General features: G+C 37.9%; 1 protein-coding gene across 1 annotated transcript in view; it reads right to left on the bottom strand.

Moving 5' to 3' along the window:
• The window catches only part of LOC117297769 (receptor-type tyrosine-protein phosphatase F-like), a 41,090-nt gene extending 16,133 nt beyond the window's left edge, over window positions 1-24,957 (bottom strand). The window contains exons 1-26 of the mRNA XM_033780918.1: window positions 24,905-24,957; window positions 21,705-22,040; window positions 18,851-19,105; window positions 16,923-17,057; window positions 16,037-16,195; window positions 15,544-15,675; window positions 15,311-15,445; window positions 14,660-14,716; window positions 13,901-14,194; window positions 13,089-13,397; window positions 12,114-12,398; window positions 11,364-11,675; window positions 10,912-11,208; window positions 9,573-9,884; window positions 9,128-9,412; window positions 8,253-8,564; window positions 7,808-8,092; window positions 7,272-7,404; window positions 6,474-6,649; window positions 5,737-6,024; window positions 5,085-5,323; window positions 3,915-3,984; window positions 3,253-3,359; window positions 2,456-2,672; window positions 1,174-1,273; window positions 31-286 (exon numbers count right to left, since the gene is read on the bottom strand). Coding sequence (XP_033636809.1) covers window positions 31-286; window positions 1,174-1,273; window positions 2,456-2,672; window positions 3,253-3,359; window positions 3,915-3,984; window positions 5,085-5,323; window positions 5,737-6,024; window positions 6,474-6,649; window positions 7,272-7,404; window positions 7,808-8,092; window positions 8,253-8,564; window positions 9,128-9,412; window positions 9,573-9,884; window positions 10,912-11,208; window positions 11,364-11,675; window positions 12,114-12,398; window positions 13,089-13,397; window positions 13,901-14,194; window positions 14,660-14,716; window positions 15,311-15,445; window positions 15,544-15,675; window positions 16,037-16,195; window positions 16,923-17,057; window positions 18,851-19,105; window positions 21,705-21,867 — 5,313 coding nt within the window. The 5' untranslated portion in view covers window positions 21,868-22,040; window positions 24,905-24,957. The remainder of the gene's footprint in view (window positions 1-30; window positions 287-1,173; window positions 1,274-2,455; window positions 2,673-3,252; window positions 3,360-3,914; window positions 3,985-5,084; window positions 5,324-5,736; window positions 6,025-6,473; window positions 6,650-7,271; window positions 7,405-7,807; window positions 8,093-8,252; window positions 8,565-9,127; window positions 9,413-9,572; window positions 9,885-10,911; window positions 11,209-11,363; window positions 11,676-12,113; window positions 12,399-13,088; window positions 13,398-13,900; window positions 14,195-14,659; window positions 14,717-15,310; window positions 15,446-15,543; window positions 15,676-16,036; window positions 16,196-16,922; window positions 17,058-18,850; window positions 19,106-21,704; window positions 22,041-24,904) is intronic.

The raw sequence follows: 24,957 nt of genomic DNA, 5'->3' as shown, positions 1-24,957 counted from the left end.
TCGATAGTATAGTAACTTGCTTTGGCGTACCGTTTCATTTATTCTGCTGACAGCACCGACGTAGATCTCGTACACAGCGTCCTCTTGCAGCGGTGGGTTCCAGTACCCGCCGTAGGTTTTGTTGTCACCAACGACAAACTTTTCTGGGAGTCTTCCAGGTAATTCAGCAGCAACATAAGCAGATGGATTGTTGTCGTGGTGCAGAAATTCAGGCGCAGATCGTTTGGATATTTTGCCAGTCAAGGTCGAATCACCAGCAATGCTCTTCACACCAATCTGGTAAGAACTTCAAATAGAAACAAAAAACATGAGCATGAAGAATAGTTTGAAACAATGATGACATACCCTGGGCCGGTTCGAGATCAGGCATATGGGTCCACGATTGTGCCTATCATGTTTAAGATGGTTCGTTTTGCCATTTTTAAACGATTTGTTTGTGCTGTTTACATCTTCAGGTAATGCAACCTTGAATAATCTTGTTTGATCCACCATTGTCATTTTGACATACGAGTTTTGAAAACAAAGGATGTGTACACAGATTTGTTGTGTCCCCTCTTTACCAAATCACGTACGCGCACGTTGAGTGACACCCCTAAATGACGAATGCCGTGGTCCAGCTTAGGATATCGTAGCATATGAGCCAGCAATTGTGTATAAAACAACATTCATAAATACCCCAAACCGTTTCTCTACTCCTATTGGTGGAGAGCACGTCACGTGGGGTGTTTAAACGGTTGATAATGACCAGTGTTTATAACCGGCTGGATTCCGCGTGTTCAATCCTCGAATTTTCAACTGTCAAAGTGTCTGTAATTTTTGTTGTTCAACGTTTTTTAACAAAAGGGCATTTATGAATGGAAATAAAAGAGTAGTGGCTCGTTCTTAAACGTCCGTTTAAACACGTCCGTTTAAACACTTTATCACACGGCAACGACCCTGTCGGCTTTAAACGGCCGTTTAAGAGCTCGTCGCTACACTTTTATTCCCTTATTTATAGTGGAATAATGTCAGTGTGTTCTGATCATTGGCCTTCTTTAAGTCACTGTATGGATAAGTACACATTCCCTGCAACAATGCAATATGTAGAGTTCCCGGCATTTTTCGCACCACTCATTGATGAGGATACCTTTAAACTAACCCCTCTCATGACATAACCATTCATAAGCAATTTACCTGGTATATTTAGAGGCATTGGTACTGGCTAGTCGGATGGTCAGATGTGTGACACTCGACTCCGCCCCGATGAGAGCCGGCTTATCAGGTGGAGTAAGATCTAGGATCGAGAAAGTGGCAGAAATACAAAACAATCGTGTTCAGCTCGAAGACTTTTGTATGCCTAACGTTATCCCCTTTCCAAACCCACCCATCCACCCCCCCCATAAAAAAAGGAATAACAACAAGAATAGCAAGAGCAACAACAACAATAAGAAGAACATCAACAACAGACAAAAACAACAGCAAACATCAACAACACAGTAGCAACAGCAGCAAAAAAAGAAAGAAAAAAAAAATACAGAGCATATTACTTACGCCTACTTAGACGGTCCAATTTACCTATTGTAGATCTCAAGCTAGTATGTGCAGTATGTAAGGCCTTCGTTTGAGTACTCATCACAAGTTTGGTTTGCTGGGTTAACTAAAACAACAACTGGAGTGTCTCACCAGAATGCAACGCAAAGCTTTTCGTGTAATATTGACTCATACTTATTGCAGAGACCATTCTTATTGTGACACTTGCAATGAACTGAATATTCCTCCAACTTCAGAGAGACTCGAAGGCCTCCTCTTAAAGTTTGGGAAGTCCCTTTTAAATTCCAGTAGTCTCCGGCGATGGCTTCCCCCTAATAGGAACAACAACTTTACAAATGCTGCTCAGCTCACTGCTGTTAAATGTAGAACCAGCCGTCGATTTCACAAAGAGTTAGGACTCGTCTTATCTCGAGTTAGGACGAGTAACTCGTCCTAACGTATGATTAATCTTAAGGTCTGCATGTTACAGTGCAGGGTTGGGACTCGTCCTAAGTCCTAAGATTAGTCTTAAGTTAGGAAGAGTTTCGTGAAATCGACGGCAGAACAACAGATGTATTCCCAAATTGACTAAAAATCTTAGTGTTTTTATCTGTGATGTTCTGTTTTCTTAACAATTCTCAGGCTGACCCTGTTTTTTTTTTTTTTTTTTTTTTTTTTTTTTTTTTTTAATGACTGTTCGTTTTTTATGTCCTATCTCGCTTTTGGGGTTTTTGTAGTGCCTTTTTGGTAATTTGTATATACCTGCTCCCTTGTGTAAAATGTGTCTGTTTAACTTTGATGTTTTTTTCTCAAATTTTAATATATTTTAGTAATAATTCTTGTATTTTTTACTCTTTGTATATATGTATCCACAATTAGGCTTTTTGACCGCCATGTTTGCATTTTTCAATAAACCAATAATAATAATAAAAATAATAATATTTACCCAATGGTAATTCAGTGAAGACTTCCACTTGTGAAATATTTCCACTCATATTGGCATTATTTACTGCCCGAACCCGAACCTCATATTGTGTAGAAGGTTCCAAATCGCTGATAACTTCATTTAAAGACGTAGCCAATACCTTTGAGTTCCGAAATTCCGAGTGAGTGTAAAAGTTGAAGCTTCGGTCGTATGGGCGGGCCTGTACACGGTGCTCAACCTGTGGTTTAATGAGTATTGACTGTGTGAGTACAAACAACCGAAAGTTAAGATCGGGTCCTTCTTGATAATTTACTACCATGTTTGGAAAACGCCCGTACGTTTACAAAATGATTGTTTGAAATAAAATCATAACTATCCACAAAATCTATTTGACATTCCTTTTAGTAAGTGTACAACAGGGTGTTGACATTGAAATCTGTTTACAAACCTAGACTTGACTCAAGTCCTATAATCCCGTGCCAATCTCATAAAACTATTATTTTGTGATGTTCTGCATTCCCCAACCTGTTCTCCAGACCACAGTAGCTACATTTTGACGGCTTAGGGGCCTCCCGTACGAGAACGGGACTTGAATCCAGTATAGTACAAACCAGGCTCAGGGGGTTACTCATTTGCTTCTTTTAAAGCGTGCATTTATAAAACTTAATTTCGAGATGAAGCACTGCGTCGAAAAAAATATTCCGTCTAAATCGACACTTCGGTCGCCAACCCCCTCTGCTTGTGTGAGAATTTGTATTGTTTTGACAGTGTTTGAGGGGGGTGATAAAACAGTAAAATACCGTAGTGAGTATACATACAATGTAATGTACGATCTTCCCATTTGGATATTGTGGCTTTCCCCAACTGAGTGTGATGCTCGTCTGGGTAATCTCTGTAGCGATCAGAGATCGCGGTTGACTTGGCTCTGTGTGGGAAGGAAACGCATGTCAAGATGATAATTGTTTCCCATTTGTTCCCCATTTTCAAAAGTGTGTACAAATAAGCATTGTTATCATAAGTATAAAATAAAAAAAAAAAATAAAAAAAAGGAAGTTGACTGCAACAAACCGGATGAGGAAATAATATTGTTTTAATGTTCTTGGGTGGCAGGTGAACCCACAAAATGATACGTTCGCTCTTGGTGAACACAACTCCTTCCCATGGTCTAAACAGATGAATATGGGCCCCATGATCCAATAAAACACAAATTGAGCCTACATTAACTTCATACATTTTCATCTAAACAATATGCTTTAGATCCACTTTGTTTCAGGCTCATTAACTGTTTTGCTATGGATTGTGTTGCTTGCACCTTTTTGGTCAAGTCTCTACATTATCGGTAAACTTGTGTATTTATGGAACGTGATAGAGCAATGAAATTGTTTTTAAAGACCTAATTAGGGGCCTACTTAGCACGATTTCCTTTCGTATGGTTTAAAGAAAATAGTTATTCGATTTGTTTTTATAGTATTAGTGTTACCTCCGGGATCAGTAGCAACGGTTGAGATGTCACTCCATGGACCATGTCCAACACTTGTCTCAGCTCGGACCTGGAAGATAATTATCAAAACGTGAAAATTTTAATAAAATACAATATGATATTTATTGAATCTTGGACATGACAGTATTCATTTGGTGATGAAGGCATGTTTTGATTGTGTCCATTCTCGGGGCTTAAATTTCGTAATACATATTGAAGATATAATGATCTCGCAGACCCATGTCTTGCTGTGGTTGTTAAACTGTTGACCGTTGTTTTGTAGAGGAATCGTTTTTGTTGTCTTCTTTTTTTCTTCTTCTTTGTAATTTCGATTTGTTATTTGTTTCTATTCAGTTTGAATGCAGATGGTATTAAACTTGGATAATATAGGATTTGAGGCATTGCAGGTATCAATGTTTATTTGGTTTGCGGTAACAGTGTGCGTATCTACTAGCCAGGTAGAGTTTGTTCTTAGAGAACTGTCTTGCTTTATTCTACTACCGCGGAGTAGATAATCGGAGGTTCGGGAGACTTCTCAGTTCTGAAAAGAACTGTCCTGCTTATTAACTATTATCAGGGCGGATGGTATAGAAAATAGACTGGACTACTACTTTAGCTTATAGGATCGTGATTAACTGTACTGCCGCGGAGTCAGTTCTGAATTGGTCTCAACGTTTCGACTAGCTTGCTCTAGTCATCGTCAGGAAACTTGGATAAGTTATAATTTAACGGGTGTCTTTGCAGGAGTGTCATATTAAGCTTAAGAGATGATTTAAATCTACAAATTTACTTACATGAACACTATGATGTCGATTTGGGTTGACAATTAACTCTCAAGGTCAACTTACTGACACTAAGGTGTCAACTTGTCCAGACAATTTGTATCTCAAAGTCGATTTTTCATTAAAATGTTTCTTCTTAAAGTCGACTTACATAATGGTCCTTTCTCTATGCGTAAACTAAGAAATCGCCACAAGTTGATTGCTGAGGTTAATAATTATACTCGTGAAAATGCTACGACACTCCTGGCACTCCGCAGAGTTAACCCTTGCACGTTTGAACGGCATGAAACAAAATAAATATATATTCAACAGAAAAAAAAGAATATTGTGTGATGTCAACAATTCGACACCGGTTTTGTGTTTTTAATCAAGTGACACAGTGAATTACCTGGACTGAGTAACTGATACTCCCTTCCAAACTAGAGATCCTCTTCGTCTGGCCCCGACTAGCAAGCTGCTTTGTGATTTTCACTGTATCATCCGATGTCTGGTTCCCTGACCCCGTCTTCCAATAGCGGATCTCGTAGCTGATGATGGTGCCATGAGGAGGACTAGGAGCGTTCCACGCTACGGTGATCCTGTCGCTCCTCGTAACTGAAAAAATGACTTTGCTTGGGGGCGGAGGAACTGAAATGACGTGTTAAAAATACTTCCAGTACTACTATACTAATATGCAACACACACTATAATAATATGTGAGAGAAATATTCAAGCAAACATGAAGTACACCAGAATGGTTCAACTATTAAGACAAAGCCATCATCGTTGTGTAATTAATTTGTGTTTGTGTGTTTCTTGGGGTCAGGTATGTTGGGGGAAATCATGTCTTCACATTCTGAGAATAAACTGAATGTTTGGGAAGGGGCAGTCGGAGGAGATGTTATTTATTGTTACATCTAGACTTATAAGAGAAAAAATAGTAAGCTATGTACACAAGTTGTATATTACACAGTTGGTGACTGAAAATAGTAAAAACAATTATCGTCTTTGTGTAGTGTTATTATAGGCTGATAGAAATTAAACGACATTGTTTTGCTTACTTCCTTCTTGTGTTCGAGTCGTAATTGAAGCAACTGGTCCTGAAGCAAACTGATTCTCTGCAGATACTGACAAATTGTATGACATAAAAGGAACGAGGCCAGTGAATTCTGTCCCAGTACTAGAGGTTGTATCTTCCTCGAGTACTTCCTCTTCACTGTCGATGAGTCTGTAATGATACTGGGTTATGATTCCGTTACGCTGACCACACACTGGTCGTTTCCATGAGAATGATATGGTTTGGTTGGTAACATCAAAAAACTTCAAATCTCTTGGAGGACCGGAAGGTGCTAAAATGAAAAAAAAAAAAAAAAAACATTAATACAAACTTGAATAATTACCGTCAATACATTCGAAATTACGGACAATACATTCAAGTAACGTTTTTTAAAACGTTCAATTTATTTGTTATCCCGTGTAACATGCTTTCATAACCGTGTTTATTAAATTATTTACACACTATACCGTGAACAATTTTTTCCCTTGATAAATGAAGATAATAATATGAACAAAGATTTATAATGCGCCAATTTCAGACAGAGCTGCAAGCTCAGGTGCCCTACACATTTTTTGATAAAGCTTACCCCTTCACTTGCCCCTCTGCATCCCTTTTGCCACAATTTTTTACTAACCTTGGCGTTTTTTCAAAGAAAGAAAGAGAGTTATTTTCATGATTGAAGCTTCATTAACCCAAATCTTTACTATAACAAAAACATACAAACCCGTTTTAAAAACCTACCAGTATTGTTGGTATTGACTGTCACTGATACTTCTTCCCCTGCTCCTGCACTGTTAGAAGGCGTGACGTATACACGATACGTGGAGTGAGGGTCTAATCCAGTTATGGTTGTTGGTGACTGGGAGCCATCAAGCCACTGCTCACGATTCTGGGTTACGTCTCTGTCACACTGGTCCCTTTTACAGAAAATCAATCAATTTAGAGAAATTATTACTGTCACAGTAAAACGAGGTGGCCTTTTGGTAAGTGTTACATATTTTGAAGTAATGAAGTAATGAAGTTTTTCTTTTGTATTGTTGTTTTTCTTGTATTAAAAGCGCTTCGAGGTCGTTTGTGTGAAGCGCTATATAAAAGCTGTACAATATTATTATTATTATTATAAATGGCGTCCCATCGACCGAGACAAAATTATGACGAGTTGAAGCTGTCAAACTATGCATATACTAACACAAATCACTATTGCTATTCATCGGTATATTTGATTGCAACTGGTAAAACAGTTCACTAAGAAACAACATGTACTTTCATTCAAGGAAGTTAATTTGTATTAACTTGAAAGTACTTTTGACTAAATCATGAAAAAATCCACATCTGAGAAAAAAAGAACAACAGAAAAACAAACGCATATTTATATAGTTAAAAATAGACACGAACTAATTTCAGTAAAACAAGCAAATAAAGAAGTAAGAAAATAAGAAGATGGGAAAACACATGCATATATAAAATTTATTTAAACATGATACAACCTATAATACAGCGTTGGTGTTTGTTTGTTTACTTAGATCATACAATTCCTACCTGTTCGTAAGTTGATATTCTACTTTGTACTTAGAAACTGGGCAGTTGTTGGCGTTGGGGTTCAGCCAAGTAACATGGATCTGGGTTGCGTCTGGGGTTGGGTTTGCTCGTAGCACGGTCACTCTTCCTGGAGCTAGTAAAAAAGATGTGACGTCGTTATACGTTTCAATATACATGTATAATATTGCATCCCTTGGAGAAAAACGAAGCAGCGAACATTGCCCTGTTCCAGTGTTATTGACATAATCAAGAAGCTCTGCCTGTCGCTCCTCTTCGGGGTGCCTTAATACGAACCATAATATGCATTTTATTTTTTTGTAAAGTGATGAAATGTTTTGGGGATCGGACTCAACATGCAACCGGTAGTAATTATATCTTCAATAGTTAAGTACGCGTCTCAGCCATTTTCCCCAAGTGCCATGCAGTGAAGCTTTGTTTGTAATGCGTTTTTTGTTTTAATACTTTTTACATGGTCCTTTACTCCCTTTTGTTTGAGACTCATTTTGGTAAACAGTTCTATATTTATATGTACATACCGACAGTATATGTGGTCTCTTCCCGCTCAAATGATGTGCCTATGCTTGCTCCGTCTGTAGTTACAGCGATGGTGTAGTTTGTACATGGAGCCAACTCGTCAAACTGTACAGACGTACTCTCACCAATCACGTCATCTTGAATTTGGATGTTTCCTTTTAAAAACAACTTTGAGATGTAGCCTGTGATACTGCCTCCTCTGCTGCCACATGGGATGGGGTTCCAAGTGATGCTGATGCTACTGGCAGTCACTTCACTTCTATTAAATGTAGGCGCAATCCCGAGACCTGGTTGGAAGAGACCATTATCACATTTATAGTAAGGAGGAGTCGGAAAATGTGCAGATCTTTCAACAACAATGGTGTCATTGCGTCTCTCTTACGACGAGCTGACGGAATAGATACACTAAACATGGGCACATCAACAAGCATTAAGTATTTGACTTACTTCTTTCTGCTGTAGTCGCTGATTTGGATTTCGTGGGGCCATCGCCAGCTTCATTTCTCGATGTTACACTTATCTTGTACGTAGAGTATGGATGAAGACCCTCGACAGTGGTTGTTGTGTCTGTAGTGTTCAATGAGCCATCAGATTGATCACCCTCCCCACATTGATCCAGATTGATGAGTTCATAGGTCACATAATAACTAGAAGCAAGGCACGTTTTATTTTTATGGCCAACTCCTCTGTCTTTCCAAGACGCAACCAGTATACCTTGGCTGCCTGGTTCAACGCTTAAATTCTTGACACCCAAAGGTTCTGTATAAAATGCAATGCAACACACAATTAATCACCAAAAGTACCAAAGATCCAGTAAGACTTTTAACAATCTATTAACAAAATTTATATTGGTTAACACCTGTATACCTGTTTTATTAATTAAGCAACAAAAGTTATTTTTTTACGACTTGAATTCCCCTAAATAATTATTCGAACAATTTTGTTGGTGGCATTGTGTGAATGAGGGAAATGAGAAGGTAGAACTTTTAAAAATGCTAGCATCCCTTTGCGGTAATGATGACATCACTTTTTTGAACAAACAGCTACTCAATCTTTGAATGTAAAGAGCTCGCACAATAAACACGGTTTTTTTATAATAACGTCATTATTGGTAATACAAAAAATAGTTTTGCATTGCAATAATGCTTTATTAATTATATCTTCAATAGTTAAGTACGCGTCTCAGCCATTTTCCCCAAGTGCCATGCAGTGAAGCTTTGTTTGTAATGCGTTTTTTGTTTTAATACTTTTTTACATGGTCCTATACTCCCTTTTGTTTGAGACTCATTTTGGTAAACAGTTCTATATTTATATGTACATACCGACAGTAAATGTGGTCTCTTCCCGCTCAAATGATGTGCCTATGCTTGCTCCGTCTGTAGTTACAGCGATGGTGTAGTTTGTACATGGAGCCAACTCGTCAAACTGTACAGACGTACTCTCACCAATCACGTCATCTTGAATTTGGATATTTCCTTTTAAAAACAACTTTGAGATGTAGCCTGTGATACTGCCTCCTCTGCTGCCACATGGGATGGGGTTCCAAGTGATGCTGATGCTACTAGCAGTCACTTCACTTCTATTAAATGTAGGCGCAATCCCGAGACCTGGTTGGAAGAGACCATTATCACATTTATAGTAAGGAGGAGTCGGAAAATGTGCAGATCTTTCAACAACAATGGTGTCATTGCGTCTCTCTTACGACGAGCTGACGGAATAGATACACTAAACATGGGCACATCAACAAGCATTTAGTATTTGACTTACTTCTTTCTGCTGTAGTCGCTGATTTGGATTTCGTGGGGCCATCGCCAGCTTCATTTCTCGATGTTACACTTATCTTGTACGTAGAGTATGGATGAAGACCCTCGACAGTGGTTGTTGTGTCTGTAGTGTTCAATGAGCCATCAGATTGATCACCCTCCCCACATTGATCCAGATTGATGAGTTCATAGGTCACATAATAACTAGAAGCAAGGCACGTTTTATTTTTATGGCCAACTCCTCTGTCTTTCCAAGACGCAACCAGTATACCTTGGCTGCCTGGTTCAACGCTTAAATTCTTGACACCCAAAGGTTCTGTATAAAATGCAATGCAACACACAATTAATCACCAAAAGTACCAAAGATCCAGTAAGACTTTTAACAATCTATTAACAAAATTTATATTGGTTAACACCTGTATACCTGTTTTATTAATTAAGCAACAAAAGTTATTTTTCTACGACTTGAATTCCCCTAAATAATTATTCGAACAATTTTGTTGGTGGCATTGTGTGAATGAGGGAAATGAGAAGGTAGAACTTTTAAAAATGCTAGCATCCCTTTGCGGTAATGATGACATCACTTTTTTGAACAAACAGCTACTCAATCTTTGAATGTAAAGAGCTTGCACAATAAACAGAATAGGTTGTTTATAATAACGTCATACTGGTAATAAAATAAATAGTTTTGCATTGCAATAATGATTAATTAATTATAGTTATGATGTTATGACGTTGTATATAACATGTATTACCCTTTTGTAATGTATTTTGCCTAGTCTCATTGGACCACGGTCCTCTTCCAATGCTGTTGATAGCTCTCACTTGAAATACATATGAAGTGCATGGCGTCAAGAAAGTTATCCTTATACGTTTATCCGTTGTTGTGTTAAGGTGGATGAGGTCATTGTCTGCTTCTGTTTTATACTTGTATCGGTACTCCGTTATGTTGCCACCTGTTCTTCCACAGGGAAGCTCCCATAACTTACAGGATTAACTTACAGGATTTACAGAAGGTAGTGGTGAAAGACTTCCCTTGAAATATTATTCCATGAAATGCTTCACTTTTTGAGAAAACAGTAAAACAATATCAATTCTCGTTAGCGAGAATTACGGATTTATTTTAAACACATGTCATGACACGGCGAAACGCGCGGATACACGGGTGGGTTTTCCCGTTATTTTCTCCAGACTCCGATGACCGATTGAGCCTAAATTTTCACAGGTTTGTTATTTGATATAGAAATTGTGATACACGAAGGCTGGGCCTTGGACAATAGTGTTTACCGAAAGGGTCCAATGGCTTTAAACATAAGTTTTTAAACTGCCCATTCCATACGTACCAATTGAGTCAGTTTCTATTTCACGGCTAAACGATGTCCCTTCACCCCTAAGTCGTGTAGTAGTTACGGTGATAATGTATGTTGTACAGTGGAATAACTGGTCAAACTGTGCAGATACAGAAGTGTTTGGCACTTGCTGTAGGTTGTCTCGCTTGCTCTGCCCGTTTTGTCGAGACAAACTCACGCCGTAACCAGTGATACGAACTCCTCTACTACCACATGGGATGGGGTTCCACGTGATGCGGATGCTAGTTGATGTCACTCTACTGCTATTGAATGTAGGCGCAATCCCGAAACCTGGTTGGAAGAGACCATTAACACATTTATAATAAGGAGGAGTCGGAAAATGTGCAGATCTTTCAACAACAAAGGTGTCATTGCGTCTCTCTTACGACGAGCTGACGGAATAGATGCACTAAACATGGCCAACAACAAGCAGGTATTTTACTTACTTCTTTCTGTTGTAATCGCTGATTTGGATTTCGTGGGTCCATCGCCAGCTTCATTTCTCGATGTTACACTTATTTTGTATGTAGAGTATGGGTGAAGACCCTCGACAGTGATGGTTGTATCTGTAGTGCTCAGTGAGCCATCAGATTGATCACCCTCCCCACATTGATCCAGATTGATGAGTTCATAGGTCACAAGGTAGTTAGAAGCGAGGCACGGATTATTTGTATGGCCAACTCCTCTGTCTTCCCAAGACGCAACCAGTATACCTTGGCTGCCTGGTTCAACGCTTAAATTCCTGACACCCAAAGGTTCTGTATAAAATGCAATGCAACACACAATTATTCACCAAAAGTACCAAAGATCCAGTAAGACTTTTAACAATCTATTAACAAAATTTATATTGGTTAACACCTGTATACCTGTTTTATTAATTAAGCAACAAAAGTTATTTTTCTACGACTTGAATTCCCCTAAATAATTATTCGAACAATTTTGTTGGTGGCATTGTGTGAATGAGGGAAATGAGAAGGTAGAACTTTTAAAAATGCTAGCATCCCTTTGCGGTAATGATGACATCACTTTTTTGAACAAACAGCTACTCAATCTTTGAATGTAAAGAGCTCGCACAATAAACACGGTTTTTTTTATAATAACGTCATTATTGGTAATACAAAAAATAGTTTTGCATTGCAATAATGCTTTATTAATTATTGTTATGCTGTTATGACGTTGGATATACCATAAATTACCCTTTTGTGTTGTATTTTGCCTAGTCTCATTGGACCACGTTCCCTTTCCAATGCTGTTCAAAGCTGTCACTTGAAATACATATGAAGTGCATGGCGTTAAGGAAGTTATCCTTATACGTGTATCCGTTGTTGTGGTAGTCTGCATGAACTTATTGTCTGTTGCTTTTTTATACTTGTATCGGTACTCTGTTATGTTGCCACCCGTTCTTCCACATGGAAGCTCCCATGCGAACTCGATGTAATCTGTCGATGTCGAGTCGACAATTACAGTTGGTGCTTCTGGTTCTGTTATGAAACCACAGTAAACGATTTAATTTAAAATATCATAAGACAAAAAAAACTCTACAAGCGGAGTTCTATAGAATAATGGTACAGTCCTTACAGATCAACTAAACTCTGCACAATAGAAGCAAAGTAAAACACAACTTTCCATAGTAACATCGACCCTTCTCTAACCCCCCCCCCCCCCCGTCTCTCTCTCTCTCTCACTCTGTCTCTAGTCGACCGAGGTCGGAATCATGTTGAGGCTCGCCCATCCCTCTCTAGGTCTCATTAGGTTGGGAAGATCAGCTGGAAGCACCCCGATGTCCCTAGCAACTACATCTGTATAGCTGAGCCATTTGTCTTCCCCTGTTTCTCCTTCCATGTTTCGGTGACCAGGTCATAGGCTGAGAGACAGGTTCTCTGGTGCTTCTGTATGAATGCCCTGCTAGTCTCAGACGATGCTGTTGTATTTTGGTGGATAGTTTTGGCTCCTTACCGTACATTTCTGTATCTGTCATGTGTTGACTCCAGTGAACGTTGAAGCGTTTCCGCATGAGTTTTGTATAGCACCCATCCAGTTTCTCTTCAAGTTCCCGGGTGACTGTCCATGTATCCGAGCCATACAATATAATTGATTATACGGTTGATTTGAAGATGGTTAGTTTGCTCTTGTTGTTGAGCAGTTAAGCACAAAAAGTGACTCTTACTTACTTGTTTCTTTTGTCGTCATAGTTGTGGAGACGGGGGTACTACTTCCAGCTTGGTTTTTCGATGTAACAGTCACCCAGTATGTTGAGTACGCTTCAAGTCTCTCAATTGTGAGTGTAGTGTTGGTTGTGGTCAATGTTTCAATACCTCTACTTGCCACCTCACACTGCTCAAGTTGTATAAGGTCATATGTCACCAGGTATTCAGTGGCATGACAAGGACTCTGATTGTCGGTAAGAGGAGTATCCCATGATACTGCAAGTTGATTATGGCTTGTTGGAGACACGGTTACGCTTGCTACAGGATTGGGAACTTCAAAAACAAACAAATACAAGAAAAGAAGGCTATAATAACACCCATGACAATTTCATGCTACGACGTTAATCTTCTTTATTTTGAAACATTATTACTGACCTGAGTAGAAGATGTATGAAACTATAGCCACATTTTGCGCTTAGTTGCAAGTTGCAAATTGTAGTAATATTAAGTTTAATGCTGCTCACTTATATTTCACTTTGTATTTTTTTGAAAATTGTGCCGGAACTTACACAAACAATAATTATTTGCACATCAAGCGTCTTGTCTCGTGTTTTGCCGTGTACCGTATCATAATCAGGCTTGTAGATCACAAGGTATCTCAGTAGGCCTACTGCTACTTGTCCATAAACAACTGCCAGCGCCCCGAGGGCTAAATGCACGCCATTGTGTCAGCAATGATTAATATGAAACTATGGTTAAATGCAAACTTAAACTCACAACTAAACACACAATAATTATAACATATACCGAACTGACTTATTTAAGAGATTATTTACCCGTTGATTTAGTCGTGTAGATTTCTTCACTGTAAATCCCGATGCCTTTACTCGTTCGTGCAGCAACTTCGAGTTGATATCTTGTGCAATTAGTCAAGTGAAGGTTGACAGAAGTACCCTCGATTTCAACAGGTTCAACTTCACTCCCACGTCCATCAAGGACCTTATATACGTAGTTCACAATACTGAAGCCTTTTGCTGGGCAGATTACTGGTTCCCATGATAATGTGTGAGTGAATGAATCGTCAGCAGAATAAGAAGACACACTGAGACGTCGGGGTATCATGTTGGGATCTGAAATCAATTGGAACATTCCGAGTGTATAAAAGATCGTGAAGAGCGTATACAACTCACTTCACAAAGTCACTGCTCAATGGGTGAAAATGAACCATGGAACTAATCCCTTAAATGTCATGATTACATTGACCTTGGAGACCACGCCTCACTTTAATACATCCATGCAGAGAGACAGGACTGAGCTACAATAAGAATAATGCAAAAGGCAATGCAGGATATAAACAGGATATAAACAGTTAGTCATAATATTTTGCTCTAACAAACAAAAAACATCAGCAAATATGTGACCCCAAAAAAGTTTAAAATAGGGAAGACACATTGGGAAGAAAATTTATCAGACCATTTTTTGATTTAAAGATTAACAACGAGTATCTAAATTTCATCATAAAAGAATCACAGATAGGGAAGATCGAGTTGGGAACAAGCCTACATATCTGGGTTCAGCAGATGAATGCAACCTACCTAATATTGTACAAGTCGTACTGCACGATAGCTTATATTCGTAGAGAAGACATTGCTCTGTTGAATCAAAAACACCATTATAACAACTTATAAAGGGAATGCGTACGTTTGGTAATCACTCTGGCAATATACAGCTTTCGGTAAGCTTCATACATCAACTTATCAACTTTGGATAACATAAAACATTTTGAGAACGTTTCACATCAAAGTAATGTATGTTATGTAAAAAGATCAGTTGCTATTCCCTGCAATTGGAATCTGAGAAGCGTTTAATGTCAGTAGCACTTCTGTGATTGTGTTTTCTTATTACACTTGCTCCATAATTTCGTCAATATCTAAAAAATGCCATCGTCTTTTCAATTAAAATGTCCATTATGTTGGTGTATAGTTGCACACAACACATGTTTATGTACATGTATAACATAATTTACCGTTTAAGAAAACCTTAGCATTTAACCTAAAATGGAAAAGCACCGTCACAATCCTTTAGTTGACACCTATAATTATTTGGTCCAGTAACAGCACAGTGACAGTTCTGGGCACAGTTGACACCGAAATTGCCATCGATACACACTGAAAAGCAGAAAAGAGAACATTGTAAAATTGAACTTCCTTACATTTCAAGATTCAGATGAAGGCATTTTTCCGTACCTTGACAGTTATCTCCTTTGTATCCCGATGCACAGTCTCCGATACACCGACCCGTTGTTCCATTACATGATTCCACGTCCGCACAGTGACAAGTCTGGTTACAGTTCAAACCAAATTCACCAGAGGTACATTGTACTGGGAAATAGGAAAAGATACATGATGATTATTAATGTAGACACTGAATATCAAATTCGGTGTTTCTTAAATGTCCAGTTTCCAGCTATAATCCGTACCTTGGCAGTTGTCTCCTTTGTATCCCGCTGCACAGTCTCCATCACATTCACCCGTTGTTCCATCACATGACGCACTGTCGGCACAGTGACAGTTCTGGTCACAGTTGGCACCGTAAGTTCCATCGTGACAATCTGAACCAGTTATGAAAGAACCAAAGCAAAGTGCTAAAAACAAACCGAACGCTGGCTGTCTGTTTATCAACTCCTGGTACATTGAAGCTTTTTGCCCAGAAAACGTACACCGAATGAAATTTTGTTTCTATAGGGATTCTAAACCCATGGTAATAAAGTTCGCGTGGTTGGATCTAACATAGTCGTTCAAGACAGTGGGGGAAGGGATAGGTGTACTCTTTGTGCATTTATGTTTTCTTTGGAAGCTGTATTTTGTTCTTGGCTTTTGAAAATATTGTTTGCGTTTAGCCTATGAATATGTTATTTTATCAATGGCACATTGTTTGGTGATGTTTTCTGATTGTTTGAGTTTAAAGTGTACCTGTCTTGCACTCAAGTCCCTGGTACCCAGCGGCACAGCTGCATCCGTATGGATCCGGTAAACAGAACAGCATTCCTTTGCAGGTAGAACCATCGTGAGGCAACCCAACAGCATCGCAGCGGAGGCTCCCTTTTTGGCCAAAGCGGTTCGGTCCTTTTACTAATGCATCATGATACCAACAACAACTAGACATAGAGTTTTTTGTTTATTACAAAAACACGGTGATCAGTTGAACGCAACGTGATGAACACCTAATTAATTACTGTGGTGCATGATATGGATGATACTTCTTAAGAACAGTGTAATCACGCGGTCTTTTGGGGGGGTGGTAATAAACAACCAGATTGGTGGCACGTGGCTCCAACAACTCTTCCAAAAATCACAACTTTAGCATGCAGTTTAGTGTGGTCTCCAACCAGGGCCCAATTTCATAGAGCTGCTAAGCACAAAAATCTGCTAAGCATGAAATTTCTTCCCAGATAAAAACAGGATTACCAGCCAAATTTCCATTTGTTGCATAGTGCTTGTCTGGTATTCAGCTTGTATTTGCCTATCCTGAAAATCACATGGAAATTTGGTTGGTAAACCTGTTTTTATCAAGGAAGAAATTTCAAGCTAAGCAAATTGTTGTGCTCAGCAGCTCTATGAAATTGGGCCCAGGTTGATTAGCAAAATACCATAATATGACTTAATATGGTCTGAAACATATGAACGGTATATTTACCAAGGTTAATATATAGGTACCTATGCCTAAATGCCAACATAGTATAGACATGGCTCAGCCTTTCAGGTTGCAAGATTTTTATTTAGAAACTTTGTTTCACTAGGGTGTATTAGTTTTGTTTTAAGTAAAGTGCTATAAAATGTTCATATTTTTTCTGCTCACCTTCTCCACAAATTTTACCACCAAACCCAGGTGGACAAATGCAGTCACCATCAACGTCAGAACAAACGCCACCATTAAGACATCTCGGACACTTGTTGCTACAATCCGTTAGGTCATATTTATGTTGTGGGCATCCTGTTTTCACAAAGAAAAACATGGCATACGTTAGCATTCAAACCAGCATACAAATACTTGTTCTTTTTTATATTTAACCCTCCATTCCGCATATTTAAGCCGCAAGCTGGTCGATCAACTTTACGATGACACAGGAATAGTCAGCAATCGATGATTTGCCTGAGCTTCTTAGACTGCCGGGAATATTCTGCTACAGATTGTTACCGGCCTCAAGTTATAACTTATAACTACAGTGAAGTTAAGACGATTGGCATTAGTTGCCATTCTAAACGAAAACAGAGGGGGACAATATAACTATTCTTACGCCAACGTGTTTCCACTAGGCGGACATTTATTCGCAGTCGACCTGTGTGGATTTGCAATGTCGTGCGCCCATATAATTGTCTGTAAACCAATCAGTGAGTGCGAACAAAAGTAAGCAGCAACTAAATATAGGCTTACTAGCAAATTAAATCACTATCTATTAAAAATAATAAAACAAACGAAACGTAAAACAAATAGTTTGGCTTGAACCTTTTAGTAGAAATGTACGACATGTCTTTATAAAAAACAGGTGTCTGTCGTCTCTGATCGTCCTTTGGTGTTTTGAGCTTGAGTTTGTTTGGGTGACGGCTGACTAAACGTTATCACCAATCCCCAGTTATAAAACATTCGCATTTACTTTGTGAAAAATTCCGTCCTTCGCAGTTCAAGCTAACGGCACGTTGACCAAGGCCTGGTGATCGCAATGGGCTTCGGATGCAGTTAGATGGAGCATATACCTATTTAATTGTGTCTCTGATGTTTTAGAGAGAAGTAGTTGCTAACATATGTTCATTGAAGTCTGGTTCTAGTTTAACCATGGTTTTCATGGCACAAAATCAACAGTTTTTGTTATCTACTCCTCTTATTAATAAAGTAGGAAGCTGTTTTTTTCTTGACTTCCTCCATTATACGATTGATAAACATAATGGAGAGTTTGAGTAACCTAGCTCATCTGGTTTACCCTGGCACTGGTCCAAGGTATTATGGAGATTTCCCCCATTGACTTGCGTTGACCAATGTCGTTAGTGTGGGGACTATGCCTTATTTAGAATACATGATGGATTCTCTGCAGGCAAGCATGGTATGGGGGAATTGTTTTAGTATCTCTAGACCATCTCAAGGGTGTTGGGGATGCCCAGAGTCCATTTTATGCAGCAATTAAACCCCCGTTTGTGTAGTGTATTAGTGTGTGTTAATTATCCATTATTTTCATAGACTGCCTAATGCACAGTGTTTTGGTCTGCTGTATTGTATTGCAGAGTTAAGTGAAAGTATTCATATCTAGACAGTTATAATAATATGATAATAAAACATAATTTGTAAAGCGCACTTTATCTGTATGACATTCAACGGCGCTGGTCAAGAACAAGAATACAATTTCACTCATGTTTATAGGCTAATCTGAAGACATTGGTCTTAAGAGATTGTTGGAATCGTGAGATGTCATGTGTATCCTTGAGATGTTGAGGCAGAGAGTTCCAGAGATTGGTTGAAATGTTACTAAAGGCCATACATAGCTGGATAAACAGGTCAGAGGAACATAAAGCATGCTGCCCGATGACCTCAGACTCGGCCTGACACTACGGGGCTGAAGCATGCTCTGTATGTAGGTACGGGCTAGTCCATGGAGAGCCTTGAATGTCAGAAGAATGATCTCATATTGTATTATGAAATAAACGGGTATCCAGTTGGGATTATGTAGAATGGGAGAGATGTGAAACAACATATTCTTTTTCATTATAAATAAATAAATGAATCATTTTGCTTACCTCTAACAATCAATCTCAGTAGCGCCTGGTTTCCTTTGCCACGTTCATGTTTATAATGGCACTCATAAATACCACTGTCGTTGGTACTAGCATTGGCTATGTTGAAGTCCAGGATGTCCGCGTTCATCGTAATACCGTTGTCTTTCTTCCATTTGCTTTTTGAAATCGTTATATCCTCTGTGTTTCTGGTAACGGTCAGAGCAACATCATCGCCGATGTTGACAGTACGGCTTACGAAGGCTGGTACAAGGGATGCTGTGGATGTCAAATTAAGCGCCCCCCCCCCCCCAAAAAAAAAAAAAAAACAGACGGAATGATTAAGCTCACATTGTCATTAACGGCACGTTGTTAATGGCACAATAACATTACGTTTTTAGGATAACTATATACCCAGTTACTACAATGGAAACAAACTTCGTGTCTATAATTGATTGGACTCTTACTTGTTTGGTGGCTTATACTAATTTAAACCTAGTGTATAATGACCATTTAGTGCTTTAGTGATTCATTTTGTTTTAGACGAAAAATTGCATATTTTATTTTGTTTTATTTAGGTCGATAGTTTAGTTTGCGTACTGTAGGGCTACATGTTTTACTTTACTTGAGGGTTACTTGACAGTTTACTTTAATTGAGGGCTACATATTATACAGATGCTAGGGTGCCGCCGAGACATATTATGCAAAGAAAAAAAAATGGAAGCTTTACAAATATTTCTTTTAATTACCCGTCTGAGAAATTTAGCATAAACTTTTAAGTTTTAAGACGTTTTCGCGAAAAGTACACATTATTTCCAAGCTTTAAATTTGTACTTTCTTTATGTTTTTTTTTGTGGAAAGTTCACATTTTATGTTGACTAAAAACAATTGAACAAAAGCTGAAAATGACATTTTGCAATTAAATAAGATGAAGGTGTTCTACCCAGCAGTGGCAAGTCCCTCGAGTTGTTGCAGCTGATAATGACACACACAATATTGATTTAAAGCGTTATACATGATTGACGCATTCACTCCAATTCTCTGGAAAACTTTTGGATCCAACATCATCAAGTTTTGAGAATAATTATGTACAAAGCCTGCAATACCGTAATTAGGTATGAGGATTGTTTCGATTCAGAAGCGAACGAAATTATTAAGGTTGCTTGTTTCAGTATTGAACAAGACAACAAAGATACACGATAAAAGCGTTTAAACAAGGTTCATTCTGATTCTGACCGGTGACCAATCGGAAAATGATTAAAATTGATTCTTGCGACATCCGGGCCACCCACACTACCCGTCTCCACCAATCAGAATACGGGAATTACATGTACAATCATGGCGGCCTTTTACGTTACGATGCGTTTAATTAGCGTCAGCATATTTTGCACTCTGACTGGACTACACAAAATTAGGCACAAACCAACTACACTATTTTAGAGTAGGACATTGTCTATTCATTTATGTAAGTATTTGCGTGTGGGAGAATGTTTAAGAGAGAAATATTGTAAAGTAATTGTGTTCGGGTTTTTCTGTTATGAAACCAACGTTGACGATCAAAATACACCACTTGAATGTCAATAAAGTAATTTATTTCCAAGGCAAAATGGAAGATATACCCCTAATTTTAGCAATTGTGGGACATTTTAATGAACTAACGTCTACAAATCGAGAAACTACCCAAATTTCACGAACTGGTGAATCTTTGTGCACACGGAATAATTACTTCGAATTCAAACAGTTAGTTCGAGTGCAAGAAATATTTTATTGCTAGAGCAGAAGAAAAAAAATCGAGCACACAAAATTACTTAAAGGCACAGGACACTATTGGTAACTACTCAATATAAATGCTGCCATAATAACTTACTTGGTAATGAGCAATGGAGAGCTGCTGTTAGTATACAACGTTGACAAGGTTATTTTTTCTTCCACTATTATCTCGAAACTTCGACGACCAATTTAGCTCAAATTGACTGGTCTTTGACAATATTACCAAATATGTCCTGTGTCTTTTAGCGAAATATTATTAGCGGTTGAAATAAAGTCTTCGTTTGAAATCGCAAATTGTTCACACTCGACGCTACCGATAATAAACAAAACATTCATGGATACAATCATGATCCATACAATGCCAAACATAAAACGTTAAAACTGGGTATGTAATTTATACGAGGGAGGGCACCGGAATAACTTCCTAAATTCTCGATCGACAATTACAAAAAATACAAGTGTATGCCTACAATCAATATAAATATCACATTTAAATGGTAAACAAACACGCCATAAATAAGTTTAAATAGCATTCTCGTTAAAAAGTACCTGTTCAAGTCTCGGATTTGAGATTTATAGTTGAAGTATCGAAGCTATTGAGCACTTAGTTAGTCACACCGAACACGCAGAAACTTGGTTATTGTTGGAAATCGTTTACGTAAAATATAATATATGCCAACATTTGCACTAGAACATTGGCCTTCACAATGCTTACTTCGCAACGTTCTTAAACAATTATTATGACAATGTCCAGAATGTCTGTTTTGTCGCATTAGAATCGTGTTAAGGATGATCACTTAAAACTGTGGTTTCATTATAATAATTTTGATTTTATGTTCCTGCCCTGCAAATCTGGGGTGTTAAAATTGACGTCATGTGTTAGAACAACATTTAAGACAATATTGATGTTAATGTTGATTCCCTTTTTCATTTAAACAATGACAACCCAGTTTGTGCAGGTTGATTTCATATGAATTGTGCTATTAACAACTATTAACCTTAATTATCGATGTAAATAGTATGCCTTATTTTGAAGGCAAAGTTTTGCTGGCCAGGACACAACTTTTATTATAAATCATTATATGTTTTGTTTATTTGAATCACTCACCTGTGGATCTCATCCGTATCGTTTTCACTGTGTTAGAGCCATACCTCCATTCGAACACACCGACGCTTCCTGTAGTGGCATTGGGAACTTTATATATCTTACTCTTTACATTGTCTGGCAATGTCGATGGTAAAGAATCAGAAGAATTCGTCCACCCAGTCATGTCGGTACCTGTACCCGTCCGTATGAATCGTGTTAAACCAAGCTCTTCTTTTTTGGTTGCTGTGGGCTCATCACCAGTCACCAAATAACTTGCAATGAATACGTGTAGGTTGTTATACGGACTCGAAGGGCCAGAAGCTGTCACGCTGGTAAAGTCTACCACTGCTGACACGCCTGAAAACAAGTTTGAGGGAAAGTACATGTTTGGTAATTACTCAAAACAAATATTAACTTAAAAACTGACTTGGTAACGAACATTGGGGAGATGTTAATAATATAAAACATTGTGGGAAACGACTCCCACTGAAGTAACGTATTTTTTGAGAAAGAGGTAATTTCTCACTAAAATAATAAAATACTTCTAGCTAGAGGTATTTTATTCTTATCTGAAAGCACACAAGTTCGTCCAACAAGGGTGTTTTTTTCTATCATATATTTTCTCGCATTTTCAATGACCAATTGAGCCCAAATTTTCACAGGCTTGTGAAAAAGACTGGTCTTTGACAATTACCAAACGTGTACCCTCCCTTTAAACATGGATTTTGTAAACTGCTTGTATTGCGAGGTTTTATAAAAAAAAAAAAAAACGGCACTACAAACTATATTTTGTTGTTGTTATGCACAACAACATTTGTACGATTAGAACAAGGTTAAACCGCGACCAAAAAGCAACAATAGTTTTCAAAATGTGTACTATTATTTTAATGCAATATTGTTATTTGTATTTTGAAAAAATTGTTGTTTAGTGACACAGATCAAACCATTAATAGTTAAAGCCACTGAGCACGTGTTGTAATTGTCAAAGACCAGTCTTCTCACTTAATGTATCTCAACATAAACATATAATAACAAACCTCTGAAAATTTGAGCTCATTCGGTTGTTATGTCAAAGTTGCGAGATAATAATGAAAGAAAAAACACCCTTGTCGCACCATGGTCAAACAAAGTTGTGTGCTTTCAGATGCTTGATTTCGAGACCTCAAATTCTAAATCTGAGGTCTCGAAATCGAATTCGTGAAAAATGACTTCTTTCTCGAAAACTACGTCACTTCAGAGGGAGCTGTTTCTCAGAAAGTTTATTTTATCAACCTCTCCCCATTACTCGTAATCAAGAAAGGTTTTATAATGATGATTTTTTAAAGTAATTACCAATAGTGTCCACTGCCTATGAATAAATAAACTACATAGAAAGCAGTGATGAACAAAATGTGCATTTTGGTATAAATTCTTAAGAGCGAAAGTAGTGTGAATTTGATTATTTAATTTTAGAACACAAGTAAAAAGCCTCCAAAGAGTGGACAACAGAAGGAGAACGTTCTAAACAAGTCTTTCTAATTCAAAACCGTGTTATTGAAAACGTGTTATTGTATACAATATTGAAGATGTATTCGTGTTCTCCCGGTTAGAGAAGACAGTCTGGAAAGGAATCCGACGGGCAGAAAAATGAACCTTATGTATAGTGCCCTGGCTTGTAAATAGCTCATACAATATATTTTTGTATGTAACTATTCTAGAAGCTAGAAATGCAAGATGTTTAGCAATATACGATATTCAAATTTCGATATCAACTTGGACGGTCTCGAACATTTATGTTCTGCTGTTACAGTGCGTACTTAACAACACATAAATACGTCGATTTCAACACTTTTGCATTCCTCATGTCAACAATGGACATTTTCAAGCAGTGTAAATATGGACAAAAATGCCAAGTTACAAAAAAAGCTCATAACCGTCCAAGAATCAAACGTTTCGTTTTGTTCGGAAGAAAATAAAGACCCATTCACGAGGGCAAGGTTAACCAAAAATCCCGCGTATGAAACACTCGGTTGCATTTTTTTTTTATGTTTTTTTTTTTTTTTTTTTTTTTATAAATTCGATTTATATTAAGCTTTAAATTGTTTGACATGCCATATTTTATACATTTGCGATAATTCTGTGTGCTCGAAAACAATGTGCCTACAACAACGTTTGTTTGGGGCAGGGCAGGGTAACTTGAACTTTGTTCTTGTTTTATCCCCATTTCGGCTAGTTTCAAGGAACAAAAAAGGTTCCATTAACGAATGCTTAACGTGTTGCCGCCTTGAAATATTTCTCACTGAAATGTCATAATTTGATGAGAAATAAATTTAGCTATGCGTTTGGAGTTTATCGCTCAGTGAGCGTGTTATTATTATTTTTGTTTTGCATCATTGCCATGCAAATTTACGTGTAATCGTCTGTTACTATTTTCTGGTGACCCAGATGGCCGATCGATCTCAAACTTCTTCAGGTTTGTCAGTTTATGTATGGTGTATTACATAAAGTGCTGACACTGCCATAACTGTTTTTTTGTTTGTAGCAAAACCGATACTGTAATGTTCCTTTAAACTAAGGTGTGCAACCAATGTGCCTACTTTGGACAAGAGTATATGTAAATCAAGACGCACACACAGAGCCACTAACAACACAGAATACAAACAACGGTTATCAAGCGCACAGATGGAGAGTCATCCCTGGTCATACAATGTCAAAATCCAAAAGCTTCCGAGAATAAAACCAAATCCAAGATCTTTTAACATAGTATGTAAGTAAATATTTATTTGAATGTAGAGCTTGTCAACGAGCCACTCAGGACATGCTTAAACCAAAAAACGTTCTTGTGAATCTCCCCCCCACTCAATCTCCACCAAGGGTTTCGCACAAAGATACAATCAGGGCCCCCCTGCGTGCTCATATACCACACAATGTAAATGCTAACACTTAACGCATTATGTTAAATGTTGCTTACAGTTATACATGTCAGCAACATTTTTAAAAGTGCACCAAAAGTGCACTGTTTTCCTCTTGCAATATTTTATGTAAAAATAAAAATAAAAACATTTGGAAAACAACTTAAATACTTTTTATATATATATAAAACAGTAAGTAGTGACTATTAAAACTTGCAGCTAAGATTTAACCCTTTTATTTAAGTTTACGATTGTTTCCTTTTTAATATCATGGCGACGTCATGACATTCAAGAAAGCGTAAACAACAAACTATAAAGAAAGGACTATACCTTCAAACACTCCTAACAATATGAAAAGCAGCTTGAGTTTCACATGAAGTTGT

The sequence above is a fragment of the Asterias rubens genome, chromosome 12, assembly GCF_902459465.1.
Source record: "Asterias rubens chromosome 12, eAstRub1.3, whole genome shotgun sequence".
Classification (NCBI taxonomy): Eukaryota; Metazoa; Echinodermata; class Asteroidea; order Forcipulatida; family Asteriidae; genus Asterias; species Asterias rubens.
Note: the sequence above shows the minus strand (reverse complement) of the source record. Positions and strands in the feature narration are given on the sequence as shown.